General features: G+C 39.0%; 1 protein-coding gene across 1 annotated transcript; it reads right to left on the reverse strand.

The window, feature by feature from the left end:
- Positions 1-399: 399 nt before the first annotated feature.
- On the reverse strand, positions 400-16496 carry LOC121351738 (cell surface glycoprotein CD200 receptor 1-A-like). The gene is made up of 6 exons (XM_041464110.1): positions 16225-16496; positions 11242-11249; positions 5852-6008; positions 4971-5076; positions 3727-3778; positions 400-2441 (listed from the first exon to the last, which is right to left on the reverse strand). The coding sequence occupies exons 1-6, from the start codon at positions 16310-16312 to the stop codon at positions 2319-2321; spliced, it is 534 nt and encodes a 177-aa protein (XP_041320044.1). The 5' UTR covers positions 16313-16496; the 3' UTR covers positions 400-2318.
- Between the last annotated feature and the right edge of the window lie 216 nt (positions 16497-16712).

A 16712-nucleotide genomic window follows, 5' to 3' on the forward strand; every position in this document is an offset into this window, starting at 1 on the left:
GTAGCTGCTTGATATTGAGCTTTGATCCCTTCCACTCTAAAATGACATGCAAAAATGGAGAAAAGCAATACTTGCTTGCAAAAAGCACCTGGAAAAGAGTGGCTGTTTGATAGCTGCTAGAGTGAGAGTAAATAACCAACTGTATCAGTTTACATGAGTAATACATTTAGGAACTGCAATCAGTTTAGAAGTCTGTTTTCCAAGCACTGTGTCATAGTCCTTGAGAGCTTAGCTCAAAAGAAAGCTCTAATGATGTGTGTCAAAAAATATTTCTAAATCTAAAGGAAAAATCCAGTTCTTCTGATGCTGCAATCGGACCAAGTACCCAGTCAGTCTTTTAAAATACTGAAATAAGTAGTCAATAGAGGTTTGTAAATGTTTCTTTATTCTTACTGTAAAGTCAGTTCATACTTTTGCTAGAAAGGCATCAATCAAAAAAATTTAAGAATTGCTACTACATACAGGACAATTTATTTTACTTATTTCCAAGGGATATTTTGTGAAGGTGAGAATAAATCAACCTCAAAATGAGACAAAATAAGATACATAAGTTAATTTGCATACAAAAAAGTGAACTTGCAAGTATATTGAAAAGAATATCAGTAAAACATCTAGACATGCAAATGAAACAAAACTTCAGTTTTGGTAGTAAAAATAAATATTACTACAATTAGCAAGCATTTTATCTTTTTTGTTCATTATTGCACATTTATAGAAGATATGTTTGTACTTGTTTTGTTTTGTGAAATATTTTATGTTTGGTTTTGGTTAAAGTAGCCTATGGGTTTTGAGTAACTTAAGTATTTTTTATTTAAGTATCTTAATGCTTATACTCTTAAGAAAGAGAGGAATGCCATATCTTCATGGAATCTTATAGAAAAATAATCATACCAGTGATCTGAAGCACAGAATGAACATAGTGGGAATACAAAATCCTAGAGTGATTTGGGTTGGAAGGGACCTTAAAGATCATCAGGGTACACCCCTGGCACTGGCAGGGTCATCTTTCATTACACTAGGTTGCTCAGAGCTCCATCAAACCTATTCTTGAACACCTTAAGGGATGGGGCATCCACAGGTTCTCTGGCAACCTACTCCAGTGTCTCACCACCCTCAAAGAAAATAATTTCCTTCCAATATCTTATCTAAACCTCCTCTCTTTCAGTGTGAATCTATTCCCCACTGCCCTGTCTCTGCATGCTCTTGTAAAAGTACATTTCTGTCTTTCTTGCAAGTTCTCTTCAGGTACTGGTACCCAAAAGCCTTCTCTTTTCCAGGCTGAACAATCCCAACTCTCTCAGCCTCTCCTCACAGGAGAGGTGTTCCATCCCTCTAAATCATCTTGGTGGCCTCCTTTGTATCTGGTCCAGCAGCTCCATGTCCTTCTTGTGCAGGGGACCCCAGAGCAGAGTAGAGGAGCAGAATCCTTTCCTTCCCCTGCTGGCCATGCTGCTCTGGTTGCAGCCCAGGATACATTTGGTTTTCTGGGATGCACTTTGCTGGGTCATGGCCAGCCTCTCATTCATCCCAAGTCCTTCTCAGCAGGGCTGCTCTCAATCTGTTCGTGCCCCAGTCAGCGTTGATAGCAGGAGTTGTCCCAACCCAGGTGCAGCACCTTGCACTTTGTCTTGTTAAATCTCATGAGATTCCCATTGGCCCACAATTCAACCTTGTCCAGATTCTTCTGGATGACAACCCATAATGGCATCTTGAAATACTGGATATGAACCTAACAAGTGAATTAGTCATGCTAGTGCAGTCTCCTTCTTAGTGGATGACCTTCTAAATGCATCCCTTATTTCCATTTTCAGAACTAAGTGTTCCCCACCATTATTTTCTGCTTTTTGAAGTATTCAGTGATTTTCAGTAGGTCATCAGGTCATGTGTTACTAACATATGTGTTAGAAAAATGTTGCTGTTGGTGGAAGAGTGTATTGTTTCAGTTCAGACAGAATGTTCCTCTGGTCTCCCAAATGTGTACATCATAGTGTCAAGTGCATCAAAGTAACAACTACAAGTGACTGACAGAACTAGGATCCCAAGGCAGCAACAGCAAAGGGAAGACTTGTCACAACTTCTTTTCCAGAAAAACCTATGGCGTGTGGTCAGTCACATCTTCCCAAGCAATAACACATTTTCTGAAGGAAGAAAGCAAAACAGGGATAAAAAAAGAACTATGGACTCATCAGCAAGCAGAGATGCTTGAACAGACCCAGTGATCTATGCTGCCCCAAAATCTGAATAAATCCTTTAAGTTTCTTTCTATAACCAGTCTTCTATAAAGAATCTCTTTCCTTTTCTGGTGTTCTTGAATCATTTCATGTTCCTGGACACAGGTCTTGTGGAAGATTCTGCCCCACTGTCAGATCAGACACTGAGTTGTAAATTACATTTTCCTTCTGCACATAAGTAGTATAAGGTTCCACTTCCATTGTGTCATCCTAGCAAAACAAAACCAAAAACTGTGAATACAAGGAGGAGTTTAGCTTGGCTAAAAAGATGCTGCAAATCTTTCATCTGGACTGAAGACAATAATTGGGAAATAGTGCTCTCATATTTACTCCTCTTCAACTAAAAAAACCCAAACAACCCTCTATTTCTTTTTCTACCAAGGAACATGGACTGCTGTTTCTATCGAAGATTTGGAGGGTGAAGCTGAGGTATTGTTTCACTTGCCTCCTTTATCTTCCCTTCTACTCCCCTTTTGTTGGCCTAAAAAAAAATAAATTATTAGGGTCTGATTCTCTAGAAAGAGTAAATAATATGCTGGAGTCTTGACCTTGATTCATTCCTAATCAGTCTGCCTTTCAGTCTACAGACATACTAATGAAAGTCCCATGACATGACAGCAAGAACACTAGTACTTAAACCATTAATTTACATTAATGCAACTGTGTCTGTCAGCAGCAGCTGGGAGGGAGGGCAGCAGAACAGCAGGAATACTAGCAACTAGAATTGACTAAGTCTCTTTAGAAACTGAAGCATCTTTTTAAGTTGATGACAGAATTTGAGTCTAGTGTATACTGTAGGTGCACAGATAAAATATAATTGCAACACATCTTGTCTGCATAGAGATGCTGTTTGGATTTGGCAGCAGAGAACAGAGACAGAGCTCACAAGTGAATTGCTCAGTTACACAGGAAGCTTCTAACAACATAGGATATCCAAAAATATCTCCCAGTTTGCAGCTCAGCTCTCCTTCCATTGTCTTGAGTATGATTGTTTCTTTGATTGTGGATTGACCATGCAAGATAAAGAGTGGCCTTCAAAACTCATACATTACCATTCTGGACACCAAAAGGGATATTGTTTTTCTCTTGGTGTCTGTTAATCTTGTTACTTCATCTTCTTGTTCACTAATAGTTTTCTTAATATCCCCCAACCCATGCTATTTTCTCCCTTCCTGACTATTATTTGGTGAGCAGTTGTGGTCAGAGTATCTGATATGAAAAGGGAAACGTGGTGGGACTGACTCCTTGTTAAAATTAAAGGATGGCAGTAGCTGAGTGTTTGCTGTTGGAACACACCTCTAGTGTTTGCTCCAAGCCAAAGTTATGGTGAAGATACACTTCGTTTTGTCCTATAAAGAGTAAATATATCAGACACAGCAGTACTTGCTGAAATCTGAGAGTAAAAATCCAATGTTTTCCTTTCACTGATCATGTTTCCAGGGCTACCAGAATCACCGTCATTTGGTGATTGTCTAATTTGCATCATTCTCCTTACCTGTTGGGAATGTATAGGAGCAATTTCAGGAGGTTTGGTTTTGTGGCATGGTCTGTGAAAAAGAAAAGTATTAAAACAAGTTTGCTGGATCACAGCTTGGTTTCTTTGATCAAAAGCTTATGAAACATTTCTTTTTCTTGTCTTCAAGAGTAAAACCTTCTCATGTCTCTCTCTCCTTGAATTTTGATTCTGAAATTATAGCACCCTACCTTTCTTCAGAGGTCTTTTCTTTTGTTTGTGGGTGCTTATGCATAAAATGGAAGCAAATTAGAATCAAAGCTCTCTGTAAGGATATACATTTTGCAGTTAGTGAAATGGTATGGAACTAATTCTTCACCTCTGAGGGAAGAGGCCTGAGAGTAAAACTGTTTGTGTAACAGGCAAATGAGGAACCTAGCTGAGGTTTTCAGTACAGGTGCTAATTCAGCCTTCCACTCCACAAATTATTTCTGTAGGTATTCCTCAGAACTACTTTTTTTCTTCATAGGAAATAGTAAAGGGACTAGAGCCCAGCTTCACTCAAGGAATTTTTTAGTAAATACAGGTAGAATCTGCTGTCCCTTCTGTTCATATGGCAGGCTGGCATTGCTCAGTCCTCTGGCATTTAGTGGAACTTATTAAGCAGCAGAAACAATGCCCTGATCTAACCAAGAGAGATACTGGCAGACTATGACAGTATCTGAAGATTTAGTTCTTCTGTTCATATGGCAGGCTGGCATTTAGTGGAACTTATTAAGCAGCAGAAACAATGCCCTGATCTAACCAAGAGAGATACTGGCAGACCATGACAGTATCTGAAGAAGATTTAGTCTCACAGATTCTTAGGAAGTGTTCCTAAAGTGTTCCCCTTTAGGAGGCAATGCAATCGGGGGTCCTTGGCCAACTTCTTCCTATTTATATTTTACTCAGGGCATTCTTCTGGGCAGATGTATGACAGTATCTGAAGATTTAGTCTCACAGATTCTTAGGAAGTGTTCCTAAAGTGTTCCCCTTTAGGAGGCAATGCAATCGGGGGTCCTTGGCCAACTTCTTCCTATTTATATTTTACTCAGGGCATTCTTCTGGGCAGATGTGTGCAATGCACAGTGCACAGTGTCTGCAGTACAGAAATATTTGATGTAGTTAATTTGGTTAATCACAGCAGTACAGACTGACAGTCATATGATTTCATGACACAAAGAGTACTTTAAAATTTCTTCTAGCACTAGACAATTTTTTCTTAGTACCTTAGCATACGTACATACCTATCACTGTGGAGAGTGAAATAGTAAATGACAGCCAACAAGGTGATAATGATCAGAACACAAGTAATGATGCAGGCATACAGGAAAACGTTGGTGTTGGTTTTCTCTAAACATAAAGAGACAGTCTCAGTAATATCTTCTCAATTTCTGTATTATTTCAGTAGAAGATTAGAGTTGCTTTAGCACATACATGCATTTTCAGCACGCTTGTAAAACAAATAGAATGTCCTTCAGCAGAGGGGAAACTTAGTAACGAAACTTTGCTGAGAGACACAAATGGAGTCTCTGTCAGAGGCAAAAGTAGATTCCACTAATGTCACAGTGGCCACTCATAATATATTTTCACTAAGCTACACCTGAGTTCCTCTCAATGACTCATCATTTCTCAGTAATTGCAAATATTCTCAAAAGCAACAAGGAAATGAAAGACCAGAACCCAAGGGTAATACAGTATCAGACAGTCACAACTTGAATGAAGGAATGTATTTTTTCTGCTAGCCACTTGATACTTAGCTCTCTGTCTCTCTTACCATATTAAAATTTGCATTTAAAAAAATCCTAATATTCTCATTCCAAGTGATTATTTCAATACAAAGATAATGACTGCTTCTCTCTGTTTCCAAAAGCATTTCCACTACCAAAAGAATACTACCACCCTTATATATATCCCTCTTAGGGAAGAAAGCATTAGGAAATAGTGTCCAGAACACAAAACAAGTCAGTGATGTTTCTGGGCAAAGGCAGTCAGGGATGACACTCTTGTCTCTATAGGACTTCACTGCAGATTTCTGTATCTTTTAGAGACTTTCCTTCCTAGAAGGAACAAGAGCTGAGAAAGCTGAGCAGGGGTTGGAACACGGAGCATACAAAGGGAAGCTCACCTGAGGGACAGCAGGCTATGGTCTGGCTCCAGTTCCCAGCTGGGTGGGACACCATGCAGGTGGTCACGTTGGTGACACTGGTGCTACACGCTGTGAACTTGCTGAAGACACAAGTTGCTTTTTCCTTTGGCTGAGTAATGGTTTTAGTATGAAAGCTCTGTGTGAGGAGAAAATCAGAGTACTACTTTCAAAACCTCCATTAATCTGGACAGACAGCTCAAGTTAACTAATCTGATTTGTACTGACAAATAAGTTTTTCACAAGTTATTCCAAAAATACTAACCCCCTCCCCAAAGTTTACAAGCAAATACACTAAAGCAGCAATTGAATGTTCATCTGGATTATGCAAAGAATTAGAAGATTACATTTTTGCATGAATTAGTGAAACCCTTGTCAGTCTTCCTCCGTGGTACAAGATCTGGCTTTGTTGGGTTTTTCGACTCCCTACCTAGATCTGGAATTATATTACTTCTGCTGTCCAGCACATTGTGAAGCTGAGCTCTTAAACATTCACAATGTTATAAGAAGCAGTCTTCATGAGCATCAACTTTAGTAATTAGTCAAATAATTACTATTAGCCTCTTTGAGAAAACTACACTTGGTTTTACCTTACTAATATTGTCTGAAATCTCATTATTTTCTTGAATCTAGGTGAATGAACCATTCCAGCTCAAGTACTTTTGGTTTTATTTGACTGCTTTCTGGGGAAATTATTTCTGACTTGCAAAATGGACACACTTCACTGCATTTTAACTTCTTATATATTCCTTCAAAGTTTTTGCCTTTTCATTTTGAGCATTAAATGTCCTTTGGGTGAAGACACTTCAGCTGTTAAGAGTGTTTTGTGATGCATTATTAGTCCAGAGGTGTTTTTAAATGACAAATATTTTTCTCCTTAATGGCATTCCAAGAAAATGTGAGGTGTGTGTTTTAAACTCAGATGATTTTACCAGGAGCAGAACTGAAAGAAGGCTTTTGTGTTGTGATAGTTTCTGGATGAGTTCAAGGAGTGCCTCTGAGAACTGGACAACAAAGTGTTTCCTCTCCCACTTTAATGTTGCTGAGAGCCTCAGAGCTCCAAGTCATGCAGAGTATGGTTGAGCTCATCTGAAAATGACTAAGCAAACCTAAGCACTCAAACCGCCCCGTGTGTTGGAGCTGGGGGATTTCTTGGATAATGTTTGCAAATGTTGAGCAAGAGTGACAGTGTTGCACATATTGAACCGGGTACACTTCCATTTACATGCTAAAGCAGCAGAAGTTTACTTGTCTTTCAACTCAGCACTCCTAAGCAGCTCATTGCAATGTAAAAATGTAAAACAATGGGTTTTCAAGCTTCAAGGCTGTAAAGAAACAGGCAGTGAAAGTGGTGCTTTTTGCTATGCCTTTCTGTCATATTCTCCTTTGAATCAATCAGGTACCATTCACTTCAAATAAAAAACCACATCAGAAAGCTTAAAATCTGCTGAATCAAGTTTAAATACAATTTTAGGTTTACAGAAAATTTGTAGAAGGCTTATGAAATTCCCTGTATCTTGTTATTGATTCTGAAGACTTTAAGTATGACAAGAATTTTCCCCAGATGACACATTAATTAGTAAAAAATCTTCTTGCTTATCCTATCCACACAGCTTCATACTTTTGCAAAGAGGTCTTATTAATATAAAAGGTTAAACTGTCTTCCCTTTACTGCCCTCCTATATTGCTAGAGTGCAGGTAAGCAGTATTAGTGTAAATATTAATTGTGAATTTTCTTCCTTGATTTGCTTTTTTTTGGTACATGCTGCTAGAAACAGGATCTTTTGATTTCTTTTACAAAAGAATGTGTCTGCCAAAGATCCTTAAAGGTTTGGTTGATTTGTGTTTCTAAAGTGACTTTGAAGTGACTCACAAGCAAAATAGGACTGGGCCTGGGTAATACTTGATGGGGAGCTTCCAAACCAAGAAGAATAATGTCATCTATTTTCATGGAAGTTTCTGAAGAAGTTTATATTTCAAACTAAAATATAATCTCAGGAAATGTCAAAACTCGCTAGTTCTTATCACAGAGTTAGTTTCACTCAGAAGCAATCAAAAAGTATTAATATGTAAAGTTAATATGTAAATTGCTATGGGATCCCCAAGCACAAAGGCAGTTCTTTAAATAGGAATTATCCTCATCCCTATCCTATCCTTCCTGGTCAGCCTTAGCATTTCCTCCACTTTGAAGATGTTGGTAGGACCTCTCCTTGGACTGAAATTGGAGGTATCCTACTTTCTCTTTCTAATGAGTGTACCAAAAGCCATCTAAGTACCTAAAAGTATATTTTATTAGAACATAAATCAATACATCATAAAGTGACAGGTCTGCAGGGGACACAGAATTGCTGGCTTTACTCATGAAAGTAAAAGACATGAAAATAAATCTCCTCTGGTCCCCCTGCCCCTAAAGAACAGGTTCTTTCCCTCAGTCCTCTTTTCTACTCCACACGCTTTTGCTGACTTTCAGGTTGCACATTTTTTAACATGATCACATCTGAGCTCCTTTTCCCTCGCTTCCATGACTTCTTGTGGTTCTGCTACAATCAAGCCCTTTGCCAAGGTCTCCTGATCTGTCTTCTTTGTCCTCCTTATGCTGCCTGCCCCAGCCTGTGCTCTTGGAGATGTACTCAGCAGCTCCGAGGGAAGGTGCAATCTCCCCTTTCCTCTGGGAATTTCACTAAACCTACAGAGTGTATGTGTACTCTGCAGGAGAACTAAACAAGCAGAAGTGTTTCTTGTGGTTTAATCCCAGCTGGCAACAAAGCCCCCCACAGTCACAAGCTCACTTTCGCAGACTCCCCCTACAGTGGGATGGGGAGAGAATCAGAAAGATGAGAAAACTCAGATGTTAATACGTAAAGAAAAGCTATGCACGCAAGAAAAACAAAACATCCCAAGGGCAGGTAGGTGTTCAGCCATTTCCAGGAAAGCAGGACTGTATCATGCATAGTGACTTGGGAAGACAAACATCATAGCTCCAAGCATCCCTTCTTTGCTCTTGCCCCAGTTTTATGTGCTGAGCATGATGCCGCATGGTCTGGAATATCCCTATGGCCAGCTGGGGTCAGCTGTTGTGGCTGTGTTCCCTCCCAGCTCTTTTGGACCACAGTCCACTCAGTGGTGGTGTGAGAATCAGAAAAGGCCTTGGTTCTGTGCAAGCACTGCTCAAAACATCTCTGGAATGTCAACAGTTTCCAGCACAAATCGAGCTCCATAGAAACCGTTATGAAGAAAATTAGTTCTCTCCCTGCCAAAAACCAGCACAGTATTCAATTTCTGTTAAAGAGAAAAAGTTCAGTGCTGCAAGTGCTTTACTTCAGACCTCTCACCACACCACTGTCTTCTGGAATGGTCTTTTCACGCTGCAAAGTGGCTAAAAGTCATTTGCTGCTGTTTCCTCTGTGATAACCAATTGGTTTGTGACCAGTGCATTAAGGCAGATATATGGCACCCACATCAGCATTTATCTGCTCAAAGGCTCAGAAAAAAACCAGCACATTGCACAGCTACAGCTCTTGAGGTGACATCTCATCTTACAGCTGAACTGAACTGACAGCTTGCTGTGGCTGAAAAAGGGGATAATTAGTGCAGCAAGGTCTCATCCTCCGAGGGCCTGCAGAGAACAGGAGATTTGAAGAGGTGTGAGCTATCAAGCTCATCTTGGTGCAGTGCTAGCTATGGGCTGGTAATTAAATGTCAGCACTGTTAACTATTTCATTGCACACAAGAGAAATTAAATAAAGGGTCACATATTTATTGTAAATAACATCTGATTTTCAGTCACTTTCTTCACAATTGAGTTGGCTCTGGAAAACAGCAATCATTTTTTCTGTTAGCCAGAAAGAGCAGAGCTCAGGAAACCAGGAGTATGTGCTGTCTGTCACACTGATGTAGAAAACAGAGGAGTTCTGTACAGCACCAAACAGAACCGTTTTCTTTTGGTTGTGAATGCAAATCCATTGTGATCAGGTTTCACCTTGGAAACTCATCTGATAGTAGCAGGCCTTTAGACTGAGGTTCTCTAGTTTGACTGCAGCCTCTGAAATCTATCTAATTATCTAATTATGCCTCTCTCATTGCCTGTCCTTGACTTCAGGAGGCTGAAGGAGGTTGCAGAAGACTTCAAGCCATGTGTGAGACAGTTCTCAAGCTCTATTGCAGTGCACTGAGTGCACATTCCAGTGCACTGACAGATTCCACTTTTGTGGAAGAAACCAGCTTGGTTGAGGAGTTCACATTTTTGTTTCAAAAATGGCTGGTTATTGTTGTCATTGTAAAGTTACTGTAATTTGAAAAGACTGGGGAAAAACCTTTGCTTTTTTTTCAGTGTGGTTTTTGCAGTGTGTTTGACAGCTCTCACAAATCACTGGTTGCACCAGCTTCTTTTCAGTATCACTTATTTTGTCATTTCTCCTGTTTCTCAGAGACTTTCTCACAGTAAAAGAAGAAAGGTTTTAAAAACAGGAACATTTGATTGTAAAGCCACGAAGCTTTTGAGGGGAATCACTGCAAAATCGGAGACAGCTAAGCAGGTTGAAAGTGCTTTTGGCTGCTTTCAAACATGAAAGATTTCCAGCTTCTGTTATTCTTCATAGCAGGTTTTAAACCACAGTATAAATTTTATTGTCTCAATTCCCATGACAGCCTCTTGCAAAATTTAACTATTAAAGAGTTTTTTGCACTATAAAGAGACTACTTTACTTTCTCAGACATATTTCTCAGACATCCTCTTGATTTTTTATTTCTTACAGTAACAATTTACCTGAGAATTTTGATGCATCTTCCCCTACACCCCCTGTAGGTATTAAACTTAGAGATATAATGAACTGAAACAATGATCATACCACATCCAATGACTAACTGTGTCTCGGAATGAATGTAGTATATAAGTCACAGCAAGTCATAATCAAAAAGGCAGCACTGGACACTTGGAAGAGTTCAGATACAAGTCTGTGTTCTGCATCTGTTTTCCCCTTCTACTGCCACAGAGTTCCTATGACACCCAACAAGGCTTGTCTGGAATGAAATGAAAGATAAATAGAAGTGCTTTGTATTGGGGTAGAAATTGCTGATGTACTGACAGATTCTTATGTAGTGTAGCTTTGTGACTTTGAAAACATAGTCACAACAGCACAGGATGGAGCGTAGGCTAAAAACCACCCCTGTGTTTCGAGTGAGAAGCAAGTAGTTAGAGTACTTTAAATTTCATTATAGAAACACATCAAATAGCTGACCTAAGTTCACATGACTCTGTGTCTTGAAACCTAGATCACAGCCTTTTCAGCACAGATGTATCGTTAAAAGGATATATTAAAAGACTAATAACTTTATTGCTAGTATCACACTCACACTCTTTTATCCATACTTACCTTTATTCCTTTAAAAGATGTCCCATACTCATTTCATTCTAGTTAGGCTTTTCCTTTATCTTCAAAATTCATTTCTTCCTCATACTCAAATTGTTATTTTGTTCTTCTTTTAACACATTTCTTTTCTGTCACCACTATCATGCCACTTGCAGTACTTTTCTTGCCACCAAGAAAAGTATTAAGTATTATCACTCTTTTTTGCTGTTTCATGCAGGCTGAGGCAGTAATCTCACGCTCTTTGTCATTGGTTTTACAATATGAAGTGCTCATAGAATGGCTGGATTTTTTAAGATTGCAAACTTCAACATGACTTTATATTTTGCAGAGGGCTGAGGACACTGATAGCAGTCAATAGTGATCTCAAGGTTTCAGTCTTCCCTCTAAAGGTGGAATATACCTTTGCAGTTGACAGTTCCTAGTGTGTAATTTTTTTATGATCTTTCAATTCTCTTAAGCTTTCTCCAGTATCTTTTCAAGCAGTCTTTCAAGACAGCTGATTTTAAAGGCAATGAAAAGATGCCAAAGCTCAATTAGGTAAAGATTTGTTTGATACAGTGTCCCCTTGAAAAAAAATTAAGCTGAAAGAATAAAGGGACAACTACAGGGACTACAACTGTCCAAGGCATGGATAAAGAACTGGGTTAAGGAGAGAAAGAAAAGGCAGTTAAATGGAAGCACCAGTTTTAAGGTAGCTTGCTGATAATGTTTCTCAGCAGCTGATTTTGCCATAATTCTGTTTAAGTTTTTTACTAATGGCATTGGCTGTATCTCCAGTGTGTGAGGAAATTTGTTGAAAGCAGGAAGAACACAGTGTTATTTGTGTAAAGAATTGATCTGTTACACAAGAAGAACCAGCTGACCTTGATGAGTAGAATGTTAAATGTGTGCTGAAATTCAGCAGCTAAAAATGTCATAATAATAAAAAAACGGGTAGTACAACAAATTTTTACTGGAAAGTAGAATACAGAACCATGCCTTAATCAATATTAAAACCAGCTTTTCAATAAAATGGGTGCTTGTTTTGGTGCTCAAATTGTTTATGAAAACTGAAATTATGAAAATTTTCTAATACAATGTCTGCAATTCGATCCAGTGATTCAGTGATTTATCCCCATGTAAATAGGTTATGTCTCAATATAATATGACTGTAGAAAAAAAAAAGATGGGTACACTTCTTAAATGAAGAAATTAATTGGTGTTTAAATGATGTGTCAGAGTCATGCAGTTTAGAGAACAAACACTGTTGGCCAAATCATCACTGAACTTAATAACCTGTCATACAGTATACCAATCTGGCTGTAAACTTTGAACTCTGCTACTTCTGAACTGTGCAAAGTAAGTAAATCTTCCTCCTTGCAGAATGTGAACTGGAATGGATGAGGGCAAAAGGGATTTGCACTGGATGTCAAAGTGCCTTGGGTAGTATTGCTTTCAGAGTAGCACTGTGACACCACGTGTCACAATGTGCTTCCAGTTCTCAGTACAGAAGCAGATACAGATTGTTTTATATTTTGTTCTATGTGCTGAACTTGGCCTTTTACTCTCAGCCACGTGAGAAGAAAAATAAATCAAGTACTCTTCACTTATGCTTAAGCAGCATTTTCCTACTATTCTAAACAAAAATAGATCATTGTCTGCAAACTGTAGGTTGTGTGCCTTCTTTTTCGTACTTTGCAGAGAGCAGATAACAAACTGCTGTAAAAACATACTTCTGACCTCACTTTTATATGGTTAAAATCTCAGCCATACCTTGTTTAGTGCTTACCTTTAGCATTGCAGTTTTCATTCCAGCATTGTCTTATTCAACACAAAAATAAGGCAGCATAAGAAAATCCTCTAAGCTTTTTTCTTAGGAATTATTGCACCTCTAACTACAAAATATATCAGCTGTGAGTTTTAAGTAGTATCTACCTCTAGAAGTGCACTCACAGTGAAAGGAAACCTGCTTGCTTTGTAAGTCATGAAGTATGTGGTCAGTTTAGAAGACTGAACTTCCTTCTTTCCATGGTTTTGAAAGCCAACAAGTTCAGGCACAAACGCACTCTGTGTTTGGACCACAGCAAAGTAAAATGTTGGTATCATAAGGATGTGTTTGGAAGATTGTACTATGGCAGTTTAGATGTTTTCTCAGAAAAGTTTTGCTTTTTTTAATGGTACAGAATTATTTTTAGAGAATTTGGATAAGAAAAACAGGTTGCTTGGGTTCAGATGCTTTTAGGGTAAAAGAAGTCAGAATAATTCCTGCACACAGTCCCAAAGGAGCAGCAAAGATATAGTGAAATGGAGACAAATGTAAGTTTCCCATAATAGATTTTTTTAGGCTATGATTTTTTGTATCTGGAGCAAGACTTCACCATAAACTAGAATAGAAGTCAACAGAGACAGATCCAGTGAAATCAGGGCAGAGAGAGTCAAAAGGCAAGAAAACACTGGTACACTAGTGAAAAAGAATACACTGCTTTTATTAAATGAAATGAATGAAATAAATGAAAGCAGTAGCATTCAAGGAAGTTATATACGCCAGCAAACTTGAACTGTGGCTAGTTTGCTCTGTAAATCAACTTTACTTTCATTCATCTCAGTCTATTATTCCAACACAATGTCACTGACTTCAGTTTTTCACTGTTGATAAAACTGAACAACCATAGGGAATCACATCTCATTACTGATAATGGATTTCTTGCAGCTTCCTGTGAAGCACTTGGACACATCCATTGTCACAGGGTAAACTACAGAGGCAGTAGAGACAAATGCTGCAAATGTTATTTCAGTAAAAAGAGATTTATTGCATGGACTTCTCATGGAAGGTCTTGCCTGTCCTTACCACTTTCCCTTGGAGTATACACAACCACTTGAGATGCTGTGCGTGCTTAGCTAAACTAGAGAAATCTTCAGAGCATTACCAAAAATATTTTAATGTCGAGTCTTTTTCATTGCTGCTACTGAGGATTGTCACAAAAGGATTTTTAGTAGAGATCATGCCCCAGCAGCTTCAGTAGCTTATTATCCAATTCTACCTGAGGGCAGATCTAGGTATGACAATTAGGAAGCAACCTCAACCTTTTTTCTGAGCTGCCCCATCTGCTGTGATAAAAACTAATGCAGTCACACCAAAAAAAAAAAAAAAAAAAACACGCTGAGGAAATATTAAGGAAAATGTTAATGGAGATAAAGTCTGGTTACATACAACAAATTCTCCATGACTTTATTTCTTTCAGAGTAGCTTGCTCTAGTCTTCAAAAGGGGGGGGACATACTTCCTTCTGAGCTTCATGCAACACTGAAGTCTAAAATTATCTGGACAGAATATGCACATTAGATCAGCTTGACACATTTAGCCTGTGATCTCTGAAGGAAAAAACCCCTTGCTGCTAGATCTTGCTCAGAAGAGCCACCCTCATACTGAAGGAACCAAGTTCAGGAGCAGTGCTAGCTAAAAACTTCCCATCAAATGCAAGCTGCTTTTTATTGGGAGCAGGTTGAGGAAAGAGGTTTCAGGTGTGAAATTAGATTTCAATGGAACATCTTTTTCTATATTCTTTGAAGGGCAATATAATTGGTTAACCAAGACACCAAGAAGTTAAAATTCGAATATCTTAGGGTGAAAACCCCTCACTTTGTGGCATTGGACTTTTTAAAAATATTTTCAGCAAAGTGAATTTTTAAATATAATTTTTACCAGTAGGATTCCCCTTTGTCTCCCCACTTTTTCTTCAATATTCTGTGGTGTATCCACACTCATTTACTTTTTGAGCAACTATCTTCAAAAATGTAGACTGTCTTTGATGCTACCATAATAGATCTGCATGAACTTGAGCAGGTTCCTCAGTATTCTTTTGAGATCGTTTTTACCTAGAGAATAGGGACAGATCTTTTACCACCAGTGTGCCTGTTGTGAAGTTAATGATCCAAAGTTTAATAATGTTCATGAAGTATTTCAGTTTTTTCCAGTGGGTAGCACTGGAGTAACCATTTAGAACCCCTCATTGTCACACCACAGACATTATTAGATGGGTGTTCCATCACTGCCAACAATGACTGCATCTGTCTTGCTTTAAAATATCATAAAGGAGATACTTTTATTTTCTGACCAATAGGAATGAAGTAACTCATGTCCATGTAGTTTAGTTCTATATGTCCATAATAGGAATGGACACATGCATGTTACATATTATTCAGAGATGTCTGAAGTTTAATTTGGATCTCATGGACCTATCTGCCTTCCTCCTCCTATACAGAAACAGTTTAAGTTTCTGGAACTCCTCCTCAAATCCTTAGTTCCATTATCAAATCCCTGGATTGCTGTATGGTGTCTGAAAGAGCACAAGCTCTGACAATGAAAATGAGCAGTATGTGGGAAACATTAACTGCTGTAGTTAAACTGTATTAAAATGAAGTCAACTACACTAAAAGACAGAAAATTTGGACTGCCACTGCCCTTGGTACAAAAGTCTTTCCCATCTTGATACTGGTCATGCCCTTTAGAATGAAATTCCAGAAGTTGCTCCCCTCTATGAGCACATCAGAGACCTTCCACTTCTCCTCTGAAAGGTCCAAGAGATCCCTGCCCTATTTCAAAGTGCCTGCAGCCTCTCTTCAGCAGAAACTACATGCCCAAAAGCTTCAAGTTCCCAAACACTTTCCCAGGCATATTTTTAGGGTGTCAAAAAGCTCATTTTCTCAGATGATGTGCATTTGGAGGTCTTAGTAAAAAGGCTATTTGTGACAAATTGTACGTTCCCAGCTAAGGGTCACTACACAGTTGCCTACATGGAAGTCACAGGGAAAATACCTGGCAGCCTTGTGACCACTAAGAAAAGATGAGCAGGAGTGGGTATTGGGAAAGCATATCTTAATTGTGCTTCATAATTTTTAGCATTTAATTAAAGCCACAGAACTATTTATAGCTTTTATAGAAAGAAAGGAGCTGTGCACATTTCCCATTCTTACGTTCCAATGGCTAATTGGTCCCAGTTAGACTCACCTGCTAATCTCATGACCATGGTGGTGATGAGCAGCACAAAAACATACATGGTCTTCCCAGCAATCTTCATGTTGGTTCCTGCTTTCATGGCTCAGGCAGCCCCATCACTCCATCCATCCCTCCACCAGCTTAAGTGTGGTCATGGGGAGCATTTCTTGCCTGCCAGTACATCCTCAGCAGCCAGTGCCAGTTTCCTCTCCCCCTTTCCCATGCCCCTCCTTTAGCTGTGCATGCTCCTGACTGACTGGCTCCTCAGAGCTGGAGAGGTTCCTCCTTCTGACTTTTCAGAGCACTTTTCAGAGCTTCCTGTGCTGAGAACCCAGGCAAACACTGAGGAAACAGGCTGAGCAATTCTGCCTTCCGTTCATTGGCTCTCCTCAGGAGGCCGACGAGTGAGACAAACCCTGCAGCAGAGTTCAGAGAGAGTAAAACTAGAGGAGATCATTCAATGCTGAGTTTAATATAAAAAAAGAAATCATAATCTTGGG

This window comes from Pyrgilauda ruficollis, unplaced genomic scaffold (genome assembly GCF_017590135.1).
Source record: "Pyrgilauda ruficollis isolate IOZ18807 unplaced genomic scaffold, ASM1759013v1 scaffold17, whole genome shotgun sequence".
Lineage (NCBI taxonomy): Eukaryota > Metazoa > Chordata > Aves > Passeriformes > Passeridae > Pyrgilauda > Pyrgilauda ruficollis.

Excerpts from the sequence above, each read along its gene's own strand:
- LOC121351738 (XM_041464110.1), bottom strand. The coding sequence starts at position 16,312 with ATGAAAGCAGGAACCAACATGAAGATTGCTGGGAAGACCATGTATGTT. Across the intron at positions 3,779-4,970 it reads TTCACTCTCCACAGTGATAG|ACCATGCCACAAAACCAAAC; the intron begins GTATGTACGTAT and ends TCTTTTTCACAG. Across the intron at positions 2,442-3,726 it reads CTCCTATACATTCCCAACAG|GATGACACAATGGAAGTGGA; the intron begins GTAAGGAGAATG and ends TTGTTTTGCTAG.